Below are 22,914 nucleotides of genomic sequence, written 5' to 3' on the forward strand. Positions count from 1 at the left end.
AAAATAAGGTCGAAAAGATCAAAAATGATAAAAGAGAAAATTTACTTTTTTTCCCAAAACCCAGTCCGATTAGCAAGCTCACAGACCCCAAATGTCAAATCTACTGACAAAAGCTTGGAAACCATATGACATATGAAGATGATTATCCAGGAACGATAAGGATTTCATAAGAAAACTTGTTAAGGAAGATCGAAATTAAAAAAAAAAAGCTGTGGAAACTAACAGAACCATCAGAACAGCAGATCAAACAAACATGATCACGCTGCCTTCTCATATAAAGATAACGACATGAGCAGCAGATCAAAAACTTCACCAACTGTAGATTATGATACGACACGTTGCAGTTTTTTCGAAGATCAAAGTTGAAAAGATTACGACATGAACAAGAGAAGCCAAGATGACCCCAAAATCCAAAACCATTTCAAATCCAATACTAGAGTGATCACTTTGAGATTTCACACAGAAACTCGCATACCAGCTTTTTTTGAGTTTTTGTTGCTTATAATTGACTTCGTATTTACCGCTACCGACACGGATGATGGGGAATCGTTTTACGAGCGCTTTTACGCAGATCACGCAGCTCAGACAGTTGTTGCATAGTAACCGACTGACATAGTCAGCCTGCACAAGAGAAATCTATCCATGTCGCTGGATGCACGAGGCTTTCTGTTGCATGCCACTTGCCAGCGCTTGCATCCAGCGGCATTGTTTCACACACAAACACATATGTTAAACTGAAATTTTTCGAAAGATCTGCGTTCCATGACAATCTCTCTTTCACCGCACACTCACAGCCACACGGCATGGCCCCGTCGTCTCATCTTGCGAAATTGTGCGCCGCAGCTGTTTGCCTTTAATAATGCGGATCCATTTCACTATTTATTAAACTCAATTGCCACAAGTGTTTAGTGGAACTCTGTGTGTGTGTGCTTATGCGTGCATATCATCAAATTGTGGTTTAGTTATCTTCATTGCATGCGCTCAACGACGACGATCACCACATCAAAACGGTTCCACATTATCGCCTCATTGCGCGCCTGAGCACCGGGTGTGTGTGTGTTGCAAGGGGAGGCGACGGCAACTGCGGCGCGATGGTGTTTGCTTTTGTTGCACCAACACTTTGCACATTTTCTAGCAATAAAGTCATCTTTATTTAATTATCGTAATTAGTAAAGCTTAAATGAGTGTGTTGACATTGGTTAGATATGTTTCTCTTTTTTTATTTTTTTTTTTATTCTTGTTTTGGCTTGCCTTCACTCGTTCGCGTATGGTGCAAATGACTTGGCGGCGACGTGGTCGTATATTTTATGGGCATTTTACTGCAGGCAATGTTTTTAGAATAAATAAAATGATTGAAATCACGTTAACGCCATAATATTTACATGGAATTTATCATATTTGTGTATTTGATTAACATGTTATAGAATTATTTAATACACCTTTTGTTCGTAGTTCTTAATTTAGAGCCTTGAATATTAATGTTGATGTTATCTTAGTAAAGCTGAACAAAATGATAGGTTATTTTCAACACCGGGCCAAACTGAATCGATTGATCTTAACGAAAACTATAACGTAATTGAAACCTATCTGCCGAAATAAATATTGTTTCACCATAGCAATCTCAAAACCCCATGTTTTATAGGAGAATAATACCTTAAAATCTGGCCAAAGTTGTTGATATGTTTTATGGCTACTATCTATTTTAATATGTCCACAATCAGAGATCGATAAAAAATACTCAAAAATTTCAACTCAAGAGTCTTGAGTTAAGACACTTTTTGATCTACTCGTTTTTTCTTTGCTTGTTCTGAGGACTTATAACGATGTATCGTTCCAATGTAATCTAGATACTAATAAAAGTGATCGCTTAACTACGACGATTTGTATACTTTGGATGGGAACTTGAATATCATTGACTTGAAGGATTGACTCCAGCATAAATAGATTAGTGAATATTCAAAATGGCTTATTCTAGCAGGAAAAAAGTGTACTGGGGAACCTATTGGAACAATAATATAAAGAAACGCAACCAAATTCAAGTTTAGTCGAAGTTTCGCTTTTCATAGTTCTATTCATTACACATGTTCGATCTTGGATCTACAAAGTCGTCAGGAATTATGAGAGATCTAGGAAACGAGAACTTTTCAAAATAGAAAGAAGGTTTCAAAGTCGTCTCTTTCACTAGATAATATGGGTATATTGTTGGAAAGTCAAGGAAGTCGTTTATATGGTTAGGAATAATAATAATGTATTTTTAAGTGCCTCAATCTGCATCCATATGCTCATTTAATATTCTCATAATCATAATCTGGCAACACGTCAAACTGTGAAGTTTAATTTTTTCTCGGTTCTTGAATTTGTGCTTAAATTTATTAATATAATTAAAGAAAGTTTACTTTTAATAAGTGTAATCTAAAGCTAAGTATTTGTGCTAATTTGCTTTTGTGTTATATTTAAATTTTAATTGTATTTTAACTATTTTCTTAAATTCTGGTGCCGAGTCTTTTAAATCATTTGTTGTTGTTATCAATTATCAATTTTATTTCCTACTTTGCAATTGTTTGTGCGATTGCATATTGTTTTTGTTTTAATTTGCTCTTTTTCTTTTGATTCGTCTTTTTTTCTTTCATTTTTGCTCACAGCTGTTTGCGTGTTATTTTTAAGTGGCTCAGTGCTTCTCAAACTGCTCACTATTATATTGGTTGTGATCTCGGCTAATTCAGTATAACTATTATTGTTTTTCTATTTACTATTATATCATATTTTAATTTTTATTATTATTTACTATTCTGTTTTTTCCTTCAATTTAAATTTTTTTTTTCATAATGACTTGCAATTTTCCGAATTGTACTATTAAAGGCGATTCTGATCGTTTTGTTTCTTGTTGGCTTTGTGACGGGCTTGCCCATCTTAAATGTGCTGGATTGACAGGTAGAATCTTAGATTCTATTCTCGATGGAAAGGGTCTGCGCTGGTCGTGCTTAAAGTGTAGACCGACAGATATTGAATTATTTAAAGTTTTTAAACAGGCGCGCAATAATTTTAAAGAAATCGGTCGAGAACTTCAAAACCTTACAGAAAAATTTAAGCATTATGAAGTGTTGTTTCAATCATTTAAATGCCTAAATGATCAAGATGATAATGCTAAGCCTTCATCAAAACGTAAACGTCCGTCTAATGAGGAACCTGCCACTTTGTCCGTGAAAAGTATGTCACCGGTGAAATTAGACCTTATTAATCTCTCATCTCCTTGCCCTCAAGGAGAGAAGCCTTCCTCTTCAAAAGTGCTTAATCCTCCGAAAACAATTAACGATAACCTTAAGCGGAAAACTATTCAGGATCCGCCTCCTATTAACTCTGAGTTTGTGGCAAAAAATTTGGTAGTAATACCTCAACGAAAATCTATTTTCGTTTCGAGATTCGCTTCGGATACCACAATCGAAGATATAAAGTTTTACATCTCGTCGAAATTAAAAATTAACGATATTGATATTGATGTGAGAAAATTTAACTTTAAATACGAAAGAAACATATCTTCTTTCAAGATTGGCGTTTCAGCTGTTAATTTTCAATTGCTACTTGATGAATCATTTTGGCCACCTGGTGCTTTCGTGCGCGAATTCGAGCAAAAGCAACAAAAACAAACTGTAATTGCTCATATTCCAAAAAATGCCGCGGATTCAAAAAACTAATTATAAAAAATTCATTACAAATTCACTATCAAAATGTAAGGGGTTTAAATACAAAATTAAAAGAATTGTATTTGAACAGCACTAATTGTAATTTTAAAGTCATCGCTTTTACTGAAACTTGGCTTAAACCTCATATCTTTGATAACGAAATATTAAATAGTGAATTTCAAATCTTTAGATGCGATCGACTGAACAGAGTCGGGGGGGGTGTATTATTTGCTGTGCATTCTTCAATTCCATCTGAAGAAGTAGAAGTTCCTCATGCGGACTTTATTGAATTTAAGTGCATACGAATTTGTATTAATAAATGTTCTATTTATCTAACTTTATCTTATATTCCGCCTCAATCGGACTTATCTGTATATACGCAGCATGTTTCTTTAATAAATAATGTTTTTTCAATTGCTAAGAATACTGATTACATAATTGTTCTAGGCGATTTCAATTTACCGTGTGTATCTTGGAAATCTGTTGACGATTGCATTACCCCTTTTTGCACTCGTTTAAGCTTTAATGAGTTTTTGGAAGAAATGTCTGGGATGGGTCTTAACCAAATTAACTTAATACCGAACAAGTTTGGTAAATTCTTAGATTTGGTCTATGTTGATAATACTTCAACAGTTTCTGTGGTCCGATCTGATCCTTTAGTTTTGCCAGAGGACTCTTATCACCCTGCCTTGGAAATTAATATCGAAATCATAGACGAATTACTTGTATGCAACAAACAGGACCTTTGTTCTCGGTTCAACTTTGCGAAAGCTAACTTCAAAAAGATTAATTGTGAACTTTCTAAATTGACTTGGCCTGATTATAGTGGTAATATTGAATTAAATGTATCACATTTTAATGAAACAATTTTTAATATTTTTGAAAGATTTGTTCCGAAATGTTTTATTATCAAAAGAAAAAGTTCAAATTTGTGGTATTCGAATGAGCTATGTAAATTAAAAAATAAAAAAGCTCGTGCTTTTAAACTTTATAAAAGAACTGGAGCTCTTGTTGACTATTTAAAATATTCTAAATTGCGTCGTCAGTTTGAGGAACTTAACAAAAAATGTTATAAAAACTACATAATCAAAGTAAAAAATAATATTATTCGTAATCCGAAATTGTTTTATGGTTTCGTTAACTCCAAACGCAGGATTTCAAATTTTCCGTCCGCGATGAAATATAAATCAACAATGTCATGTGACAATTATATTATTTCTAATATGTTTGCAGAATTCTTCAAATCCAATTATTGTTCAAACTACCCTATGAATGTGCCATATCATCAAGTGTTATGTCCGAGTACTGTAATTAATACACCAATTATTTCTGAAACAGATGTCTTAAATTATTTAGTTACGTTAAAAGATTCGTTTAAATATGGCCCTGATATGATTCCCTCAAGCTTTCTTAAAAATTGCGCAAAATATATCTATCTGCCCTTAACTAAGCTTTTTAACCTATCTCTTAAACAAGGTATTTTTCCGTCAATGTGGAAAAACTCTTTTATATTACCTTTGCATAAAAGTGGAGTTAGATCATCTGTTGAGAACTATAGGGGGATAGCTAAAATGTCAGCTATACCCAAACTTTTTGAAGCTATTGTCACTGACCAAATAACTTTCTTAATCTCTCCTTTAATTTCATTCTCTCAGCATGGATTTTGTAAAGGGAAATCTACAGTAACTAACTTGCTTGAATTTGTAAACCATGTGTCAATGGGTTTTAGGGATAATAAGAATACTGATGTTATATATACAGACTTTAGTAAAGCATTCGATAGAGTAAACCACTCAATTCTTTTGCAAAAACTGAATCTTCTTGGTTTTCAACCAAGACTTCTTGAATGGGTATCCTCATATCTTACTAACAGAAAACAACAAGTTTTATTTAATAATACTTTATCCGATTCAATTAGTGTCACTTCAGGGGTTCCACAGGGTAGTCATCTCGGCCCGATTCTGTTCTTGTTGTTCGTCAATGATATACCTTCAGTAATTAAGTTTTCAGAAATTTTATTATATGCGGATGATGTAAAACTTTTTAAATCATATACTTCTCATAACGAAAGGACTGAGTTGCAATCGGATTTAAATAATTTAGTTACTTGGTGTCACAAAAATGATATGCCACTGAATCTTAAAAAATGTAAAACGATGTGCTTTTCCCGTAGAACTGTTGATCTTTCCCCCTATGTAATAAATAACTTCAGTTTAGAGCAAGTTTTTAGCTTTGTTGATTTAGGAGTTAATATGGACCCTAAACTAAATTTTAATTCTCATGTAAATTCAATTGTCTTAAAAGCTAAAGGTGCTCTTAGCTTTGTTAAACGTTGGTCTAAAGAATTTAGTGATCCGTATATTACTAAAATTCTTTTTACAACATTGGTAAGGCCTATATTGGAGTATGGTTCTGTGGTATGGAATCCTAGCTATCAATCCCATTCTGATAAGCTTGAGTCCGTTCAAAAACAATTTTTACTTTTTGCTTTAGGCCACTTACATTGGGATTCAAGATTGAATCTTCCCCCGTATACTAGTCGTTTAAAACTTATAAATCTTCCCACACTCACTAGTCGCAGAGAAATGCTAGGTATAATTTTTCTAGTAAAACTTCTGAATGGTTTAGTTTGTAGTTCATTCCTTTTGTCTGATATTAAGTTTAATGTCCCATTGCGTTCATCCAGGCAGTTTAGACCATTATTTCTAAAATCTTCTAGAACAAATTTTGAGTTAAATGAACCATTCTGCCGAATATGTCATGATTTTAATTCGCATTCCAGCACATTTGATCCATCTGACTCAATATTTAGCATCAAAAAAACTATTTTGTCTTCTCTTAATAAATAATATTCAGAAATTTTTAACTTTTTGTTTTTATAAATTTTTAAATCTCAGCTGTTGAAATGTTTCTTTCTGTAGCTGAGCAGTTTGAGAACCGGACGCTTAAAAATCTCTTGCCTTTCTAGACTCGGCAAATTCCGCTCGTATGCGGACTGCGCCCCACGCGTCGGTTGGGCGGGTGGAGGGTAATCGTTTGGGTTAATAATAATCCGTGGCCATAAATCATGTGAGCTATTAAAGTTTACGAGAAAATATTCGAATGCTCATAAATTCCGTTAGAACATTCCGTTAAGAATATTTAATCGAGTGCGCATTTGAAATGAAAATAATTGAAATTGTAATTCGCGACATTCGCAAAACAGCGCGACGACACTTCCAACTGCCACAGCCGGCAAGGCAATCTCGCCGCAGACTTGAGGCATCCGTTGCATTTACGAATAATAAACAACATTAAAAGCTAACAAAAGTGTATTTAATATAAATAAATAAACACATTTCACAAATAGCAACACAGCAACAACAAATGCCAGAGGAACACGAGAAGATGAGACGAGGCGCGAAGACGGCGGTTGGTTGGGGGCGTCTCGCACACAATACAATGAAATTAACTACTTTAGCGCATTTCGCTGAAAATAATATAAATTTATAGCAACACTTTTTCGCACATACGATGACACTCAAGACAAGCAACAACAAGTACACAGTGGAAAAAAAAATATTTTAAAATATAAATAAATTGTAAATAAAGCGTATACAAATGAAATTGTACATTCTAAGCAACAACAACAACAATGACACAGTGGCGCGCAAATTACAGTGGCGGACATTGTAAATTGACGCCAATGGCCGTCGGCCGCGCGGCTGTTGGATTGGGTGGCATGCAGCTGCGGCAGCTGGACCGGGTCCAGCGCGTGTTTCGGGGCTTACACCCACACGCTGGTACAAATGCGGATGTATTTTAACAAGTATATTCTACAAAATTGTATGCCAGCCCCCCCCTTTTCGCCTTACCCACCGCCGCCCATCACAGCCACATTTGAAAGCTGCAACAAGCCGAAAAATAATTACACCCGGCCGCCATCGCCAAATATTTAGCAGGAATGATGTATGTTGCATACGGGTGTGGAATTTACGATGGCATAGCATAACGCTACATTCAACTTGAGGTGTTGCGCGCTTCTAGCCACCGCTGGTCTTATATTAAAGGCGATGCACAGTGTGTTAGTAGTGACAAAAAAGTTAATAATTTTTTTTAATATTTATAATGAAAAATTCTGTAAATAACAAAAATTTGTACATAAGAAAATATCTTAATTTTTTTAGCATAAATTTTATTTTATTTTTTGTCAAAAAATTTATTTTTTTTTAATTTTTCACTAAAAATGTCATTATTTTGAAATAATTTTCTTTATATTTAATTTTATTATTGAAAATTATTTTTTGAGAAATAAAAGTAATACATTTTTATTCAGAAAAAAATTATAAATTGTGTAATATATCAAAGACCTGAACTTCAATAGATATATTCAAAAAATTTAATTTTAGTTTTTAATTTAAGTATTTATATATTTTTAAACCACAAAGCAAAGCTCTTATGAAGATCACAAGTAAAACAAAAATCTCCTTCCTGCATTTTACCACAACAACCAACCGCTCAAATCATCCCACTGTGCGCGGATGGTAGATAGAATAGCAAATCATTAGAGACGTGCCATGACACATCATTAAAACAATCACTTTATAATAAAAATTATGTTTTAACGGTACTTTGCAGCGTCAACGTTTTGGCAATAAGCGCGCACTGGCTGCCACATGCAACTAACCAACAAACCGCGCACTCACTATTGCAGCAGCGCACTACCATACTCGTGCCACACAGCGGCTAAAGCGGCGCAAAAAAGCAGCCACGCCACGCTGCCTCCCCTGCGACCTTAATTTATAGTTTTCTTGCGGTAAATTAAATAATTTAGCAATGCTTCATGCTTGGCGGTTGGCTGTGAGCTGTCGGTTGTCGGTCATGCGGCAGTTGCAGCGTGCAAGCGTGGCAGCGGTGCATCAGCGCCACCAGCGTCATGCTGTGCGCCCGCAGAACGCGCTGCTCCGCGCCGCCTGCCTGCCTGCCTGCCGTGTTTAGCTTGCTGATCGAAATGATTGAAGAGCTGCGTTGCCACATTCACTGCGCCACACATAACTTTGCGCTCGCCCTCCATCTTCATAAACCATTTAGCGGCATGCCTGCTTGCTTGCCGCCTGGCAGCCATACTTGACGCGCCAAAAATTGAGTTACTATGTCGGAAATATAATATTTTTCAGCTTCCCTTCTTTGGTTTATTTATTATTTTTATTTTTTTGTTTTTACTTCTTTGCCAATTTATGTGCGTCGATATGTCTTGGCATGAAAAATGAGCTCCCCATTAACGTATTGGCGGTGGTTGACTGAGCGTGTTGAGGCCGTAAATTGATGAAATGAATGACAAACGCCATTTATTTATGATTTGCGATTCGGAAGAAGTGTCGTGTCTGCAGAAAGCGTAACAAAAAATAGTTGTGGAGAATTATACTAAAAAAAAAAACAATTTAGTGCCGATCTTTGCGATTTTAATTATACAATTAAACAAATTTCGCCTGCTTATTAGCGCATGATAAGCCACAAGTGGGACTCATTCACGCCATTTCAGTGTCAGGCAATGTTTTATGATTTTTTTTGTTTTTTTAATACAGCCTTAGGCAGATAATTAGTGATATTTAAATCTTTAAAGACAAAATAATTATAAATTTCATTAATAGTTAAAAATATTACTTTATAATTATACAATGTCTTCTCTACAGGCGCACACTTGTGCCTTTCTCCACACTCAAATCTCACGATAGCATTCAAGCGAAATAGAAAATGACACTGTGACCAATCACCGTTATCCCCATTGGACGCGCCATCATTTTGCATGCAGACGAGCTTTTAGGGGCGTGGCGCATGTAATATACCGTTTCCAACAGGCAATTGCGCGTAGCTCACCTTATAATTTATCATAAGTGCAGTAGATAGCATCAGTGAGCGCTCAGCGCTTGCAACACATTTTGCCTGAGTACTGAGGGATTCATTGCAAATGATTGGCAAACGGTTTGACTTGTTTATCAAGGCATGTGGGCATATTGTAGGTTATTAGCGATGACAGAGGCGTTGTATAATGCCATACATATACCATAAACATTTAAAAAAGCCATATACTGTAAACTTGTCGAATAGGTTTATCTCATTCCAGAGCAGTGATTGAGAGATTTAATTTTAGTAGGCTGAGAGGTTCCTTCAATCAAGATCCTACATCTCTATATAGTTGGATACCACCTTGAACTCTAATTAATCCAGAGAGTTTAGATTAGAGAGTTGTTTAGATATTGTAAACTTACTTCCTTTAAATATCTGAAGCTTCTGGATACCGAATTATTTTTTACATTCCAAAACATACTTCCTTAAAGCTCGAAAATTTGACGGCCCCGACTGCCTATCGGGGTTTTTATTCCAAAAAGTTCTAACAGTTTTCCCTAAGTCTTAAGAAATATGGATTCTTCTTGGAACTTGGCAAAAATCGCCGAAATGATTCTTCACCGGTATCCAAAATGAAATGAATGATCCAGAAATCACTTGTATTGTAGACGTAGACTCTTATCAAAAGTTGAAGAAGTATATAGCCATCGCTGAATTGACCACCGTGAGTACCATGTTCTCAGACCGAGTCTTAGGAACAGAGTTATTGTTCTCGGCGGTCTTCCACCCAATAAGAGCACTCCCTGTTATCTCAGCTGTCATCTGCCTATGAGCCTCTGCTGAATCCTTTACTTCTTATTTAATTTCTATCATCTTCTACAATTTCTTTTCAATATTTAAGTGCCCATTTCATACTCAGAAATCCACAAAGGAAATATCATAAAAAAATAAGAGAAGAATAACCTTTCAAGCAATATTTCTGTCATTGCACACTTGCAAGCTTTGTTGGACACTCAATTGCAAGCTGAATGAGAAAGAATTTACCAAGAAACGAATGAATCGATCTGTGAGTTTGTGCGCAAATGAAGAACATTGTATATATGTATGTTTGTATGTATGTGTGTTTATGTGACTTGACAGAATTCGTTCTTGGGCTGTGCGAATGACATTGAATGGCTATTCGATATTGATGACATTGAGAAAGTGCTTAATTGCTCAACGATAGAGAAGCGATTAATCAATTGCCCACAGCTAGCATACAAGCATAAGGTTCTACACTTATATAACTGTATGTTTGACTGCGTGTGTGTGTGACTATGTGGTCGTGTGTGTGTGTGTGTGCTTGTATGCTCAGTGACGCATTAAGCCGATGAATTGTAGTATCGACACCCAAAACGGCATCCAAAGGCCGCCAAAAGCGCCATTGGTAGGTAAGAGGCACCATGCCGCCAACCACCATCACCACTAACACAACAACAATAACAACAGCAACAGCATCATCAGTGGTTTTACTCAGTAAACTATTAGCAGTCGATTAAACCAATAAAATAACTCAAACACACAAACATATGTAGAACCACATAGAACATAAAGCATCAAGCTTGTAAGCAAGCAGTCTTCAGCGAATCTGTTACAGCTTTACTATTACTGTTGTTGTTGTCCATCAATATATGAGTATGAGCCTGAGCAGCAAAGACATTGTTGATTGTCATGAAATGTTGGAAGTGTTACAGTCGAAAAGGTCATAGTGTCATTCAATCTTAAAGAGTCTTGAAGAGTATGCGGATACCCAGTAGGGAAGGCTTAACAGAGAATTTGCGCTAATGATTTCTGAAGTAGCTTTTAGCTACCTTTATGAAAAGGTTCTCAAAAGAACTCTCCTGAAATTATTACTGATATAGTCGAGTGTAACTAGGTGCAGACTTCCAGGAAATAGCATAATATTTGATGTTCAAATTCCATAATAGAACCCCAGAAATAATTGAAAAATATGATGTACGCTCTTACTCATCAAGTCATCCAAAATAGGTTGGAGAGCTTTAGTGAACTCAGATCCTCAGAAATCGTCCACTGAATGAACCTGATGAGAAGTTATTGAAAAACTAAATGAAAGGGTAAATACTGAATCGAACCCTTTGTTCAATGACTTCGAGAATAACGAGAGAAAAATTGTGTTCTCGCATACACAAAAATCTTCCCTACAGGGTATCAAGCTTCACTTCTTCTGCGAATGTACTAGTTACCTCTTAAAGGCCATTCATGTAAAGGCATTAAGGGACTAATTGTGCACATAAGTTACTTAAATAGGCATAGTACTCGTAATCGTTCGCCCAGCAGTAGGGCTTTATGTGAAAAGTGCGTGATTATGGGCAGCATTTCGAGACTTTCCATGGATGTCTAAGCTGAAAGGTTAAGGTGATGGTTGCCTTACACCTGTTCACTTAAGACTACACTTACAATTTGCAAAGTAGAAAAGTGTTTGTAATAACTGAATGGAGCTACAGACTAACCTTATACAAAAGTAAAAAATTTGAACACTTACGTTTTCTTTCTCCTCGATAAAAAGACTTACCTGGAAAAGAAAAGAACATTAATTAGAATAAAGCAGGATATCAAAGTAAAATTAAGTTAAGATAGGGAAACAATCTTCTTTGCTTTACAAAAACTTATTTTTATTAAAATTTGGAAATACTCGATAGGTGGCGCTGGGCTCGAAATCGGTTTTATGGTTGTTTTGCATTAGTTTTCGCTGCTTATAATATATTTATTTTATCAAAAAGTGATCAATAGTTATTACTTCGACGAATTAATTCTAAAAATTGCCGTTAGTACTATTTGACGACCCAAAATAATAGATTTTTAGAATTATAGTTCTTCAAAGTATTTTCCGACATATTAGAAAACCTAAAAATTATGAATTTATTATTAGAACACATTGAAGATGTATTAACCCTTATTACCCCATAATTTTACTTGTAAAAATACCCGAGCAAATCACTCGCATTGTTCGCTCATAGAAATAAATCAAGTTTTTGAAATTTTTCCTTATTAATTTCACATTATTTCAATGCATAATTTATGTTACAAGTCAATATATGCAAAAATTGTTTGCTCTAAATAAATTTCCTTTGCAACTTCCGCCTTCGGATTAACGGCAAAAAAAATCGAAAAATTAAATAAAAGCCATTTATAAATTGGCAAACCAGAGCATGAATATGAAAAACAATTTATCATTTTTCTATGCGCGATGCTCGACAAAGCCCAGCGAAAAGCAAAGTACACAAAGGCACTACGACCTAGTAGGCGAGTAAGTATGTAGAGACGTCAGCGAATATTGGCCAGTGACATCACGGTGACTTCCCTTGACTTTTGGCAAACAAAAGCTGAAGAAATAAAAAATGGCAGAAAGACTTTTTATCATACGCAAAGTATGATGACAAGGATGTCTTGCGTTTCAATATTTTCGCAACGGCGAGTATATCATCAGCGGCGAGTCTCATAAGTCATTGTTGTAAATCAAATAATTCATAATCGATTCGTGAACACAAGGGAGCAGCAGAGATTGAGCAAGGCAGACACACAGTGATGTGTTTATGTGAGGGGCATGGAAATGAGCTTATTTGGGGTGCGGAATGGGTAACGCATAACGCTCCGTCGAGAGTTAGCCACAGAGCAACACCAGCGATGATATGAAAATTGAAATTGATGAGCCACAAAAAATGATGACAATGAAAACGAAATTGACTGAAGGAGAGCGGAGGTAAAGGAAGAAAAATAAATAGGCGGCAAAATATAAAAAAGCTCATCACTACATAATATGTTTCGCATAGACTCGATGAAAAATTATTTTGAAGAAGCTGTGTCTCAGGAGTGAGTAAGACGAAATTTGAATTCTGAAATTTTGGATGAGATACCTGGAGTTGATTTTGTTAATTTTTTTTGCTATAAAAAATACTGTACTTTCGTATTCTAGACAGACTGTTAAATAAAAAGCTTTTCAAGAGCTTTTGAAGTCGAAAGTTTTTAAGACTACTATTGCTTAAAGACACTGACCTTGAGAGGATTCTAAATTATATTTCGCGATTTATTTTCGAATTTAAACCAGTAAACAGCGTAAAATGTTGCCCACATTTCCTGATTGTGTCGACGAAAAAGTTCACTTGGCCATACGTGAATTATTTATTAGCGATAAATTGTAATTTTCCGATATTTTTCATGCCGCAAGCAACAAAGCAAATTTCGGATAGCCTCGAAGGAATACGTACGCTAATGGTTTAAATTATTCGTACGTGCTCAAATATTCCGGCATTAGTATGTGTGCGGTGTCGGCAGGTGTAATTGAATGCAGAGGTGGAAGAAAGAGCACCCTGTAGGGAAAGGCTATAGATTAGGAGACCAAATAATACACCAAAATCATAAAATATACAGCTGTTTTCTTAACGATTTGTTATCTGTTTGTTTAAAAAACATGTTATCTGAAGATGATGGTTTCAAGAAGTCTTCGAAAGGATGATTGATATATATTAGGAACTATGAAGTATGACGGAGACATCGAACCCACAGCTTCTGAGATCTTTATGATGCATTTCATGATTTAAAAATCCATATATGAGATTATCGACATTCGAGCGAATATTAAAGAAGAGCTCCAGATGAATCTTAGTAAAAGAGCGTCCAACATCCTATCCTACTACGTATCCCTATTTCGGCACATAAGAAACAAAACTAGATTTCTTCAGAACCCCAAATTTCCTAAGACCAACCAACTAACCAATGCAAGTACTCTCCATCACACATTTCCTGTAAGAAACCCCAAAAGCTCACGGGAAATAGTTTACGTTAAAACAAATTCGTATGTCTTGTTGTTGGCAGGCTACATATGCTCTTATGTGAGCGCATAAAATCGGGAGGTGAGTAAGTGACGATTGTGGCACAAGTAGAAGAAGTACTGCCACGCAGGCTTACCCAGCGCAGTCCAGCGTATTGATAGCCATTGACTTAGCGAATACATCCCCTTAATCGCTGAGATCATTAATTTTTAATTTTTACATTTTCTCACAGATCGCAGTAAAACGTATTCCGCTAGTTGTTTTTGGTTCGCACGTAATCGTGCCTGGAAATTGAAACAAGCAACTTACGACGACGAGTAAGCTGTGCGAAACCACTGTGGGGAATTCGTTTTCCCTTGCTTGATGCCGAAAATAATACGATTTAGTTACTTTAGTTAATATTAATAATAGTATAACAAATCTCTTGATGGGACTAGGTACAATGAGAAATATAACAATTTACCGGGGTAGTATATTATGTGATAACTAACGGTATAATTTGTATATGTGAACAGTAAGCTTCTTTATTGATGCTAAGTTGTAACTCTAGATCAATGTTGCTGAGGGAGTGTGGTTCTTGAATAAATATAAACCGAGAGAGCACTGCTTATAATGTAATTTTACGATTGTTCGAAGCAAGAGCCTTAAGCCCAGAGCATTACTGTTAGTTGAAACGAAAGAGAAAGTCACTCAGTGAGTCAAAACGAAGTAAGGCTTTCGAGAGAATTTTGAAATGCTGAATCACAAGAAACAAGAATAATACATCTTTCCTTCCAAAGTTCCTATATTAGAACTTTAGAGTTTATGTAGGACTCATAACAAACACTAAACCATTTCGAATATATGGAAAAATGTGGGTGGAATTATATTTATTTTGAAAACTTGATATGGACGATATAATATTAAACACCAGGCCTCAACGAGGCAAAGAAATTAGCCTCAGGTTTGCTCTGCTTTGATTGGACTTTATTAGAACCTTACTTTACTTCCCTCTGGTCGAAAAATTTCTTTTATTATTAAATACGAAGGGTCCAATATCTGCTAACTAATAGCACACGACCATTTTATTGGATATATATATAGTACATACCACACTTAAAGTTAAAAAGAATTGCAAATGTGCCACATACCCGCCGTGGCAAGCACTCAATCAGCAAGACCAGATGCAAAATGTCAAGAATGTGAGCAATTTATCGTAGAAAGAAAAAGAAGAAGAAAAGATCTAAAGGCATATACGCTTGCAGTGAAAAGCAAGAGCATACAACATCAGCTCATTTGTCACTGAACGCTGCTTACGGAAACCGATTACCGAAATTCAATTCATTTCATTAAAAATTTATAGCAAACTACCGAAAAACTGTTGCAAATTTATTTGAGAATTCCACGCATGCCACAGACACAGAAAACGCTGCAGTTGCAAATCACACTAATCGATAAACAGAAAAGTGAAAAACAAAAACTTTACCGAGAAAAAATTCCCAAAAAAAAAAGAAGCTGAAAATCAAAAGTGAAACATCAACGAAATATTTTGCGGAAACGTGACATTGTGGCCAACAAGTGAAAGGTGGCCAACTGCTTGCGTAACGCACAGCACAAAAACAACTCAAGTATAAAAGTTTCAGAATACAAAATATATAAAATTACCACCGAGCCAACGCGTCAAGGCTGCGTCACAAACTTGTTGGTAGAATGAATACGCCGAAAAATCGCTGATAAAAATGAATGCAAATGTCAAAAGCGATTACTCAATATCTTCGGCGAAGCGACTACTTAATAAAAGAGTCAATGAACGATTGGTTAAAAAGCCGGCAACCACTATGATATAAAATGCGGCCAAATTAATTTATGCAAATTTATGTTTGGCAAATTCTTTCGGGCCGCCACCAAGCCGCGGTTGGGGGCTCGCATGCGAATGACTTGTTCATGGCTGGTTCATTTGCTAGCTCAAGCGCTTACTCGCATTGCCAAATATAGCTCGGTCGAATGGCCGAATGTACGCGTAAGTGCCGGTACCAAAACACTCAAGACTTTCAGAGGCTAAGTGAGGGTTAGTGGTTATTGACAGTCAGTTCGGTAGCTATTGTATGACTGATCAAGCAGAAAAAGACACCACTACAATCGAAAGCAAGACAGGTGAGCTTCACTCAGTGCGCGGGAATGCGCGAAACCGGATTTCGATTTCGCCAAATTGAGATCGAGCTTACAAGCATATTCACTAATAAGTACACTACTTAGGCTACTCACGTGGACACGCATGAGTTGGGCAAGTGTTCAAGCACTTTTGAAAAAGCAAACATACTTAAAAATAGAATGTATTTTATAACAAGAAAAATGTGTTAGACCAAATTAATTAAGCAAAATAAATCAACCGTAAGGTAGTGCTTAATTCGGGCGGAATTCAATATTTAATAGTTTTGCAAATTTTATGCACTAAAGTAATATGAAATACATGACCCATATATTTATGCATATTTTTTGTGAATTGAATCTAACATATACCGATTAGGACCTAAGGATCCAAATTCTCCCACTTATTTTATTCAAATGTAATAGGAATAATAGATTTACATACGTTCTCACTCTGCCAAATTTAATGACGATAATTCGACAATATTGCAATTTCGACGGCAAGTGGATCGACATTTCTAACCAAATTGAGTGATAATCACAAATTTGACTTTATTAACTGAATTGTCTCAACAAGTTTTGCCTTAAATTTAATAAAAATGGCAACACTGCTTTGACTATGACTGTCATTAAATTTGACATATTGAGAAATAGGCAAAAGTCTTCAGAGAACAGACCCCGAAAATATAAAAATATATATAATCACTAATAAAATAGGGATATTATTCTGGGTATGTGAAAACTCTGTGCCAATTTAGTGCCGGAGATATTCACAGAGTCAAAATTTAAGAAATATGATGACAAAATTATATCAATTATACTCTGAGATCCATTGACCTCACCAGATCTCCTCCAGATGCGACCTTTATCTGTTCTCAGACCTCGAGATAATGGTCGCTAGAAAGAGATCGACAAGACTGAAACGAGAAAACCTCAATGATAAGTTGAAAGATCACTATAATGAGATATCGCCTGTTTTGAAAATAAAACCAATTTTCATAAAAAAATTGATTTTCATCAAAATGATACAAACTTCTCAGCCTCCCTCTTAAGTTCTATGAAAAGTAGGAGTGTTTATGACCTTGTCTATTTTATTATATTCATTTCTAGCAAAATTTTTGAATATTTATAAGAACTAATTTACAATACCACCGTAACCAAATTAATTAACAATAAAACTGTTAAAAATATATATCTCACAAAATATTTATGTTTTTGATTATTTCTACTGCCTAAATACAAAAAATTGCAAAAAATTTTGATTCCCACGCGCTTTAGTTTCCACTTAATATTTTTTTTCATTTTTTTATTTTTCTTGTTTTGTTTTTGTGCGCTTGCACTCATTGAAAAACTTGATTTCGGAACATAATAAATATCAAATAAAGAAAAAGACGATACACAAGCAAATAAAAATAAAAAACTTAAAAAGCGAAAACAAAAAATAAAAGAACGCCGAAATAAATATGCCGAAACAACAAATCAAAAATGTACCGAATTATTGTGGTGTTTTTTACGACCGTCAAATGCATTTATTTTGACTCGGCTTTAAAACACAAACAAAAAGCGCGAAGGAAACAATAAATAACTGCAAAGGCGAGAACGCTGCCAGACTCGAGGAGACCATGCAAGTTGTTGGCGCTTGGAAGGCGGCACACGGCTCCACCGAAGAATGAGCGGACATCATTAGACGCGGAACAGATAATAACTAATACATCATATATACTTATAGAAATATATTTATTTTTCTGATTTAATATATTATATATACTATAGAGAATTTTTTTATTATTTTTAAACGCTTAATTGCTACTTAGATATAGATTTTCTTAAATGTTTTTGGTTTCCTGCGGAAAATGTGCGAACAATTGACGGCGCCGTTAGCGTCGTGTGGCAGTAAATTAGCGAATTGTTCGCGCCATATTCCGCTGATTTGATAATTTTCGTGCAAATACGTGTGAATAATGAGACAACAGCAACAAGGTGAAATATAATACCTTTCAAGAAATTAACTAGTTGCTGTACTAGGGTTTTTTTGAATTTGGAAAACTAATTTTCGAAAAAAAATTTGAAAAAATATTTTTGAAAATATAGTAAAAAAAAATTAAAATATATATTTGAAATAAATAATTAAAATATGTTTTGAAAAAAAAAATAGAAAATATATTTTCGAAAAAAAAAATATATTTTCGAAAAAAAATATATATTTTCGAAAAAAAAAATATATTTTCGAAAAAAAAAATTTGAAAATATATTTTTGGAAAAAAAAAATTTTTTGAAAGTTTTTGAAATTTTCAGACCTGATAAATTGTATGAATTATGAGATTTTTTGTTATAATGAAGCAAAAAAAATCAGTCATATCTAAGGTCTATATTGATCTTTCAAAAGATCTTCAAAAAGTTTTTAATATCAAAACTGTATGTATATTATTATGCTTCCTCCAATTCCAAAATCAACAATAATCTAGCAATCAAAACAATCTTAAAATAATATATATATTTGGTCCCCCAGTAAGAGCACTGCTCGTAAATGTACATTTAATAGCAACAACTGAGGTGTTCTGGAGTGGGCGTCGGAAAATGAATACAAATTTGATAAAACGCCAAAATATTGAGTAGAAAAGCACCGTAAACAAACTGAAAGAAATGGGCAACAACGGCAAGAATATTTTTAAAGCAATAAATATAGATATTTTTAAACAAATATAGTGCTAATTGAATGACAGATACATATAGGATGAACTGGGAGAGTGGCACAATTTTATTATTGGATCAATAATAACTAAATGGAGAGAAAATAGCGGGCCATTTACCACCATAATGAGGTATCGATACTCATTCAAGATGATAAGTTTGTTCTTTCATCCCCATAAAAGCTCCAACATAGCGCGCAGCGAAGAGGCCAATCGAAGACCGAAGACGGCTATTATGCGTTTATTTTTAGCCGCGATATTTCTAGACGGCAATAGCATGCACGAGTATGTGTGCATATTTATGTGTTGCAGTGTTTAGTGGCAGTTAATTGGCAGTGCATTTGTCTGCGAGACTTTCCGGTGAATATTTGTGAAAAGCGACGGCCACTGTCCGTGCTTGTTTATAGTTTTATTAATTTTATTTTTATTAATTCAGTTTAATGTTTTCATAAATATTTGTGCGCGCATTTAAAGTGTCGAAAAATTTGGCGCGTGATGAATCTATTTTTAATTGTTTTGAAAACTAAGGAATTTCTCAAATATTTCACATTCGGTTGGTGGTCAAGTAAATGCTAATTGAAGCGCCTTTTACCGCAAGTGATTGAAAATATTAATTTGAAATTAAGTATTTTGTTTACTATTTTATTTTTCATTTAAAAGTTTTGAGAAAGTAAAAAAAAAAAATTCAAAAATTTTCAAAATAAAATCAGTTTTGATATTAAAAACATAGCGTTCTATACATTTCTCAAAGGTTAGACAGATATTTGGCAATGTTTCTTGGATTTTAATGATATCATGAAGCAAATCTCCCGAGCTGGTGTTTCAAGGGATTCTGTGTATTATGTTCTTTATTTCTTGTTCTTTCGTTCTGAGTCTATGACAACATTGAAAATTCTGTCTACTAAGCCTTGAGGATAGACATTACGTTGTTATTGTGAAATTCCTCCACTAACTCCACTAGCTATAGTTCTGCTGACTATTATTTTATATTTTTTAATCCAATTCATTATCAATGATTTTCAAGTCTAAGAATAAGGTTCCATTTATAAGTATACATATTTTTCCTATAAAATCTGCTAAGATACTTAGTTATCGCAATTATTTCCTCTTCACTAAGTATAAGTACTTCTAGCTACTAGTAATCATAGCAACTCTTCAGAATTTCCTAGCAAATTCACAGAACTGTTAATGAAATCATCACACTTACTTATTACACTTATTCAGATTCATCACAAAATGCCAAGTATTATTTTTATTTTTGCTTTCTTGGTGTCAATTGTTGTGCGATTCTCAAACTGTGTGTTGTTACTCATTCTGGTAGCATATTTATTTTCTTAAACACTTAATGGCTTAAGGTATACCCTCTGTACATCCGTATGTATTTATGAGCATTAATTTTTCATGCCACTTAATACTCAACCACTTGTTGTTCATTAGCGTGCTGCGTACACAGAGCACTCGCACTTCTTGGCTCTTGTCTCAGAGTACACACTTTTGTGTTTCTTGCGTCCTCATCAATAACTTTTACTGCATGTTCGCACTCATTTCGGCGATTTTCTTTATGTGAATAATTGGATGCTTCTCATGTCATTGAACTCGTACTTGTTCTTGTGGGTTCACAAGTGTATGTACTTGTTCTTATATGGTCAGCTCAAAATTCTCCGGTGGGGGTTTTCTTATTTGGTGTCATTTAGGGTAACTTATGTAAGTAAGTGGGTGTTGGTTCTATGAGTACTTGCGGAGAGTGTGGGATAATTTGTTCGCAAATTTTAAGTGTTTGTTCGGAACATACATATTTATAGCAATTATTATATATTATGTTGATTATTATCACTAATTTTGATATGAAGTGATTTTTTCGATCAATAATCAAAGAAATCATTAAAAACATAATCAGAATTGTTAGATCATTCGTATTCAGAACAACGTCAGCTGACATACAAGTTATTGAACTATTGATAATTTTATCATATTCTATGGTAAGGGTCATGAGGTCACGAAACTTCTGAAATTAATCTGTAAGAAAGAGCGGAGTTCTAGAACTCTATGAAGCTAAGGGGGTCTTTGTTCAACTCCGGTGACACCTTTCTTTTACAAATTACTAACATAATCGATTGGATTTTGAGCCGAATTACGACATTTTGTAGCGATCCCATGATGAAACATTCTAACTTTACTAAGGTTATCCAGTATTTGTACAAGAGTTTAAGTCCTATGTTTATTATTATTAGATTTCTATTAAACATTTTTATTTTATTCGATCTCAATTAAAACCGTTCAATAAATTCACCAGATTTCCCAGCGCATGACGCAATTCTGACTCAGTTTATAAATTGCTTCCAGAATAAAGTTAAGATAACAGTACAATTAATTGTAGACTTCTGTTTTATGTTTATGACAGCAAATTAAGCGGAAAAAAAGTTAAAAAAAATAAATAAAATTTATAAAAAATTCCATATAAATTGCAAACACTTACACGGCTGTGCATATCTGAACAAACTTACCTAAAAGTAGAAAAAATAAAAAACAAATGTAGCAATTATAAGCAAATACTATCGACTAAATATTTTAACATTTTTTATTTCATTAACAAAAGACATTTCGGAAGGAAAGCAGATAGCAGAAAGAGGGAATTGCAACAGCTGAGAGGTCAGTGTAGAGGTAGGAAGTTAGATAATTATTTTTTATATTTAGAGAGAGCAAAAGAAACCGCATTTTCTTTGAATTAAGAACATAAAAATATTTAGTAAATGTAGAATGAAAGCGCGCAAATAAAATGTGCATTTCATTTCGTTATGCTAAATTATTTTATCAACATCCGCTCGTTGTTTGGAAACCCACTAAAACACAGTAGGTGAGCCAGCGCCTTGTTTACACAGAAAACAAAAACAAAAAAAAAACAACAATGGTTGCGATTCTAAATAAACACGAGGAAACATGAAACGCAATCAAAACACACACACCGAGAATAGATAAAAACTAACGAAAAAGAGCAACAACAAAAACCACAAAGATTGTAAGTAAATAGAATATTATTTGTGCTGAAAAAGCAGCAACTATTGGCGTAACTGTTTAATGGTTGAAAACAGATGTTTAGCGTATTAAGTAAGCGGCGCAAACAGATAAAATGTAAATATTTGCAAGCGATAGTTTAAACAAAGGCAATATGTAATACAAAAAAGAGTAAAAAATAAAAAAAAATTATTGAAACTAAAAAAAAAAGAATTTTATCAAAAATAAATTAAAAAAGTTAAAAAAAAATAAATTAATTAAAACAATTAGAAAAAATTAAATAAATTTAAAAAATTAAAAAAAAAATTAATACAAATAAAATAAAAGAAATATTTAAAAAATTAAAAAAAAAAATATTTAATTAAAAAAAAAAATAAAAATATTTTATTTAAAAATAAATTAAAAAAAAAATAAAAATATTTTATTTAAAAATCAATTTAAAAAAGTATAAAACTAAATGAAATTGAGTAAAATCGCAAATTAAGTAATTCTATTTTTTGAAAGTAGTTCTAACTATTCCAATTAGTAACTATCTCAATTTAGTTTTATCATATTGTGCATTAGGATGGTTCATATTTTTGAAATCAACTAAATGTAGACCCGCACAATTTTTTATTATAACTATATCTACTGTGGGAAGATTTCTATCAAAATTAAAAAAAATTGGTTTTATGAATCGATAACTTTTACAGGTCTTAAAAAAAAACAGCGACAAAAACTGTGCCTTTTCCTCCTCTTCAAAGTGAAGGA

At 34.0% G+C, this 22,914-nt stretch overlaps 1 protein-coding gene across 9 annotated transcripts in view; it reads right to left on the bottom strand.

Annotated features, from left to right (window-relative positions):
* Window positions 1-22,914, bottom strand: part of LOC105220190 (polypyrimidine tract-binding protein 1) — a 325,184-nt gene that overhangs the window by 270,951 nt on the left and 31,319 nt on the right. For 6 of the 9 annotated variants that reach the window (XM_029043894.2, XM_054225420.1, XM_054225418.1 and 3 more), the window contains exons 3-4: window positions 21,629-21,656; window positions 12,049-12,078 (exon numbers count right to left, since the gene is read on the bottom strand). The exons of 2 other annotated variants lie outside the window; for them this stretch is intronic. In XM_029043894.2, coding sequence (XP_028899727.1) covers window positions 12,049-12,078; window positions 21,629-21,640 — 42 coding nt within the window. In that variant the 5' untranslated portion in view covers window positions 21,641-21,656. The remainder of the gene's footprint in view (window positions 1-12,048; window positions 12,079-21,628; window positions 21,657-22,914) is intronic. One more of the 9 variants, XM_054225423.1, reaches the window with a different exon arrangement.

Source organism: Zeugodacus cucurbitae, chromosome 2, assembly GCF_028554725.1.
Source record: "Zeugodacus cucurbitae isolate PBARC_wt_2022May chromosome 2, idZeuCucr1.2, whole genome shotgun sequence".
In the NCBI taxonomy this organism is placed as follows: domain Eukaryota; kingdom Metazoa; phylum Arthropoda; class Insecta; order Diptera; family Tephritidae; genus Zeugodacus; species Zeugodacus cucurbitae.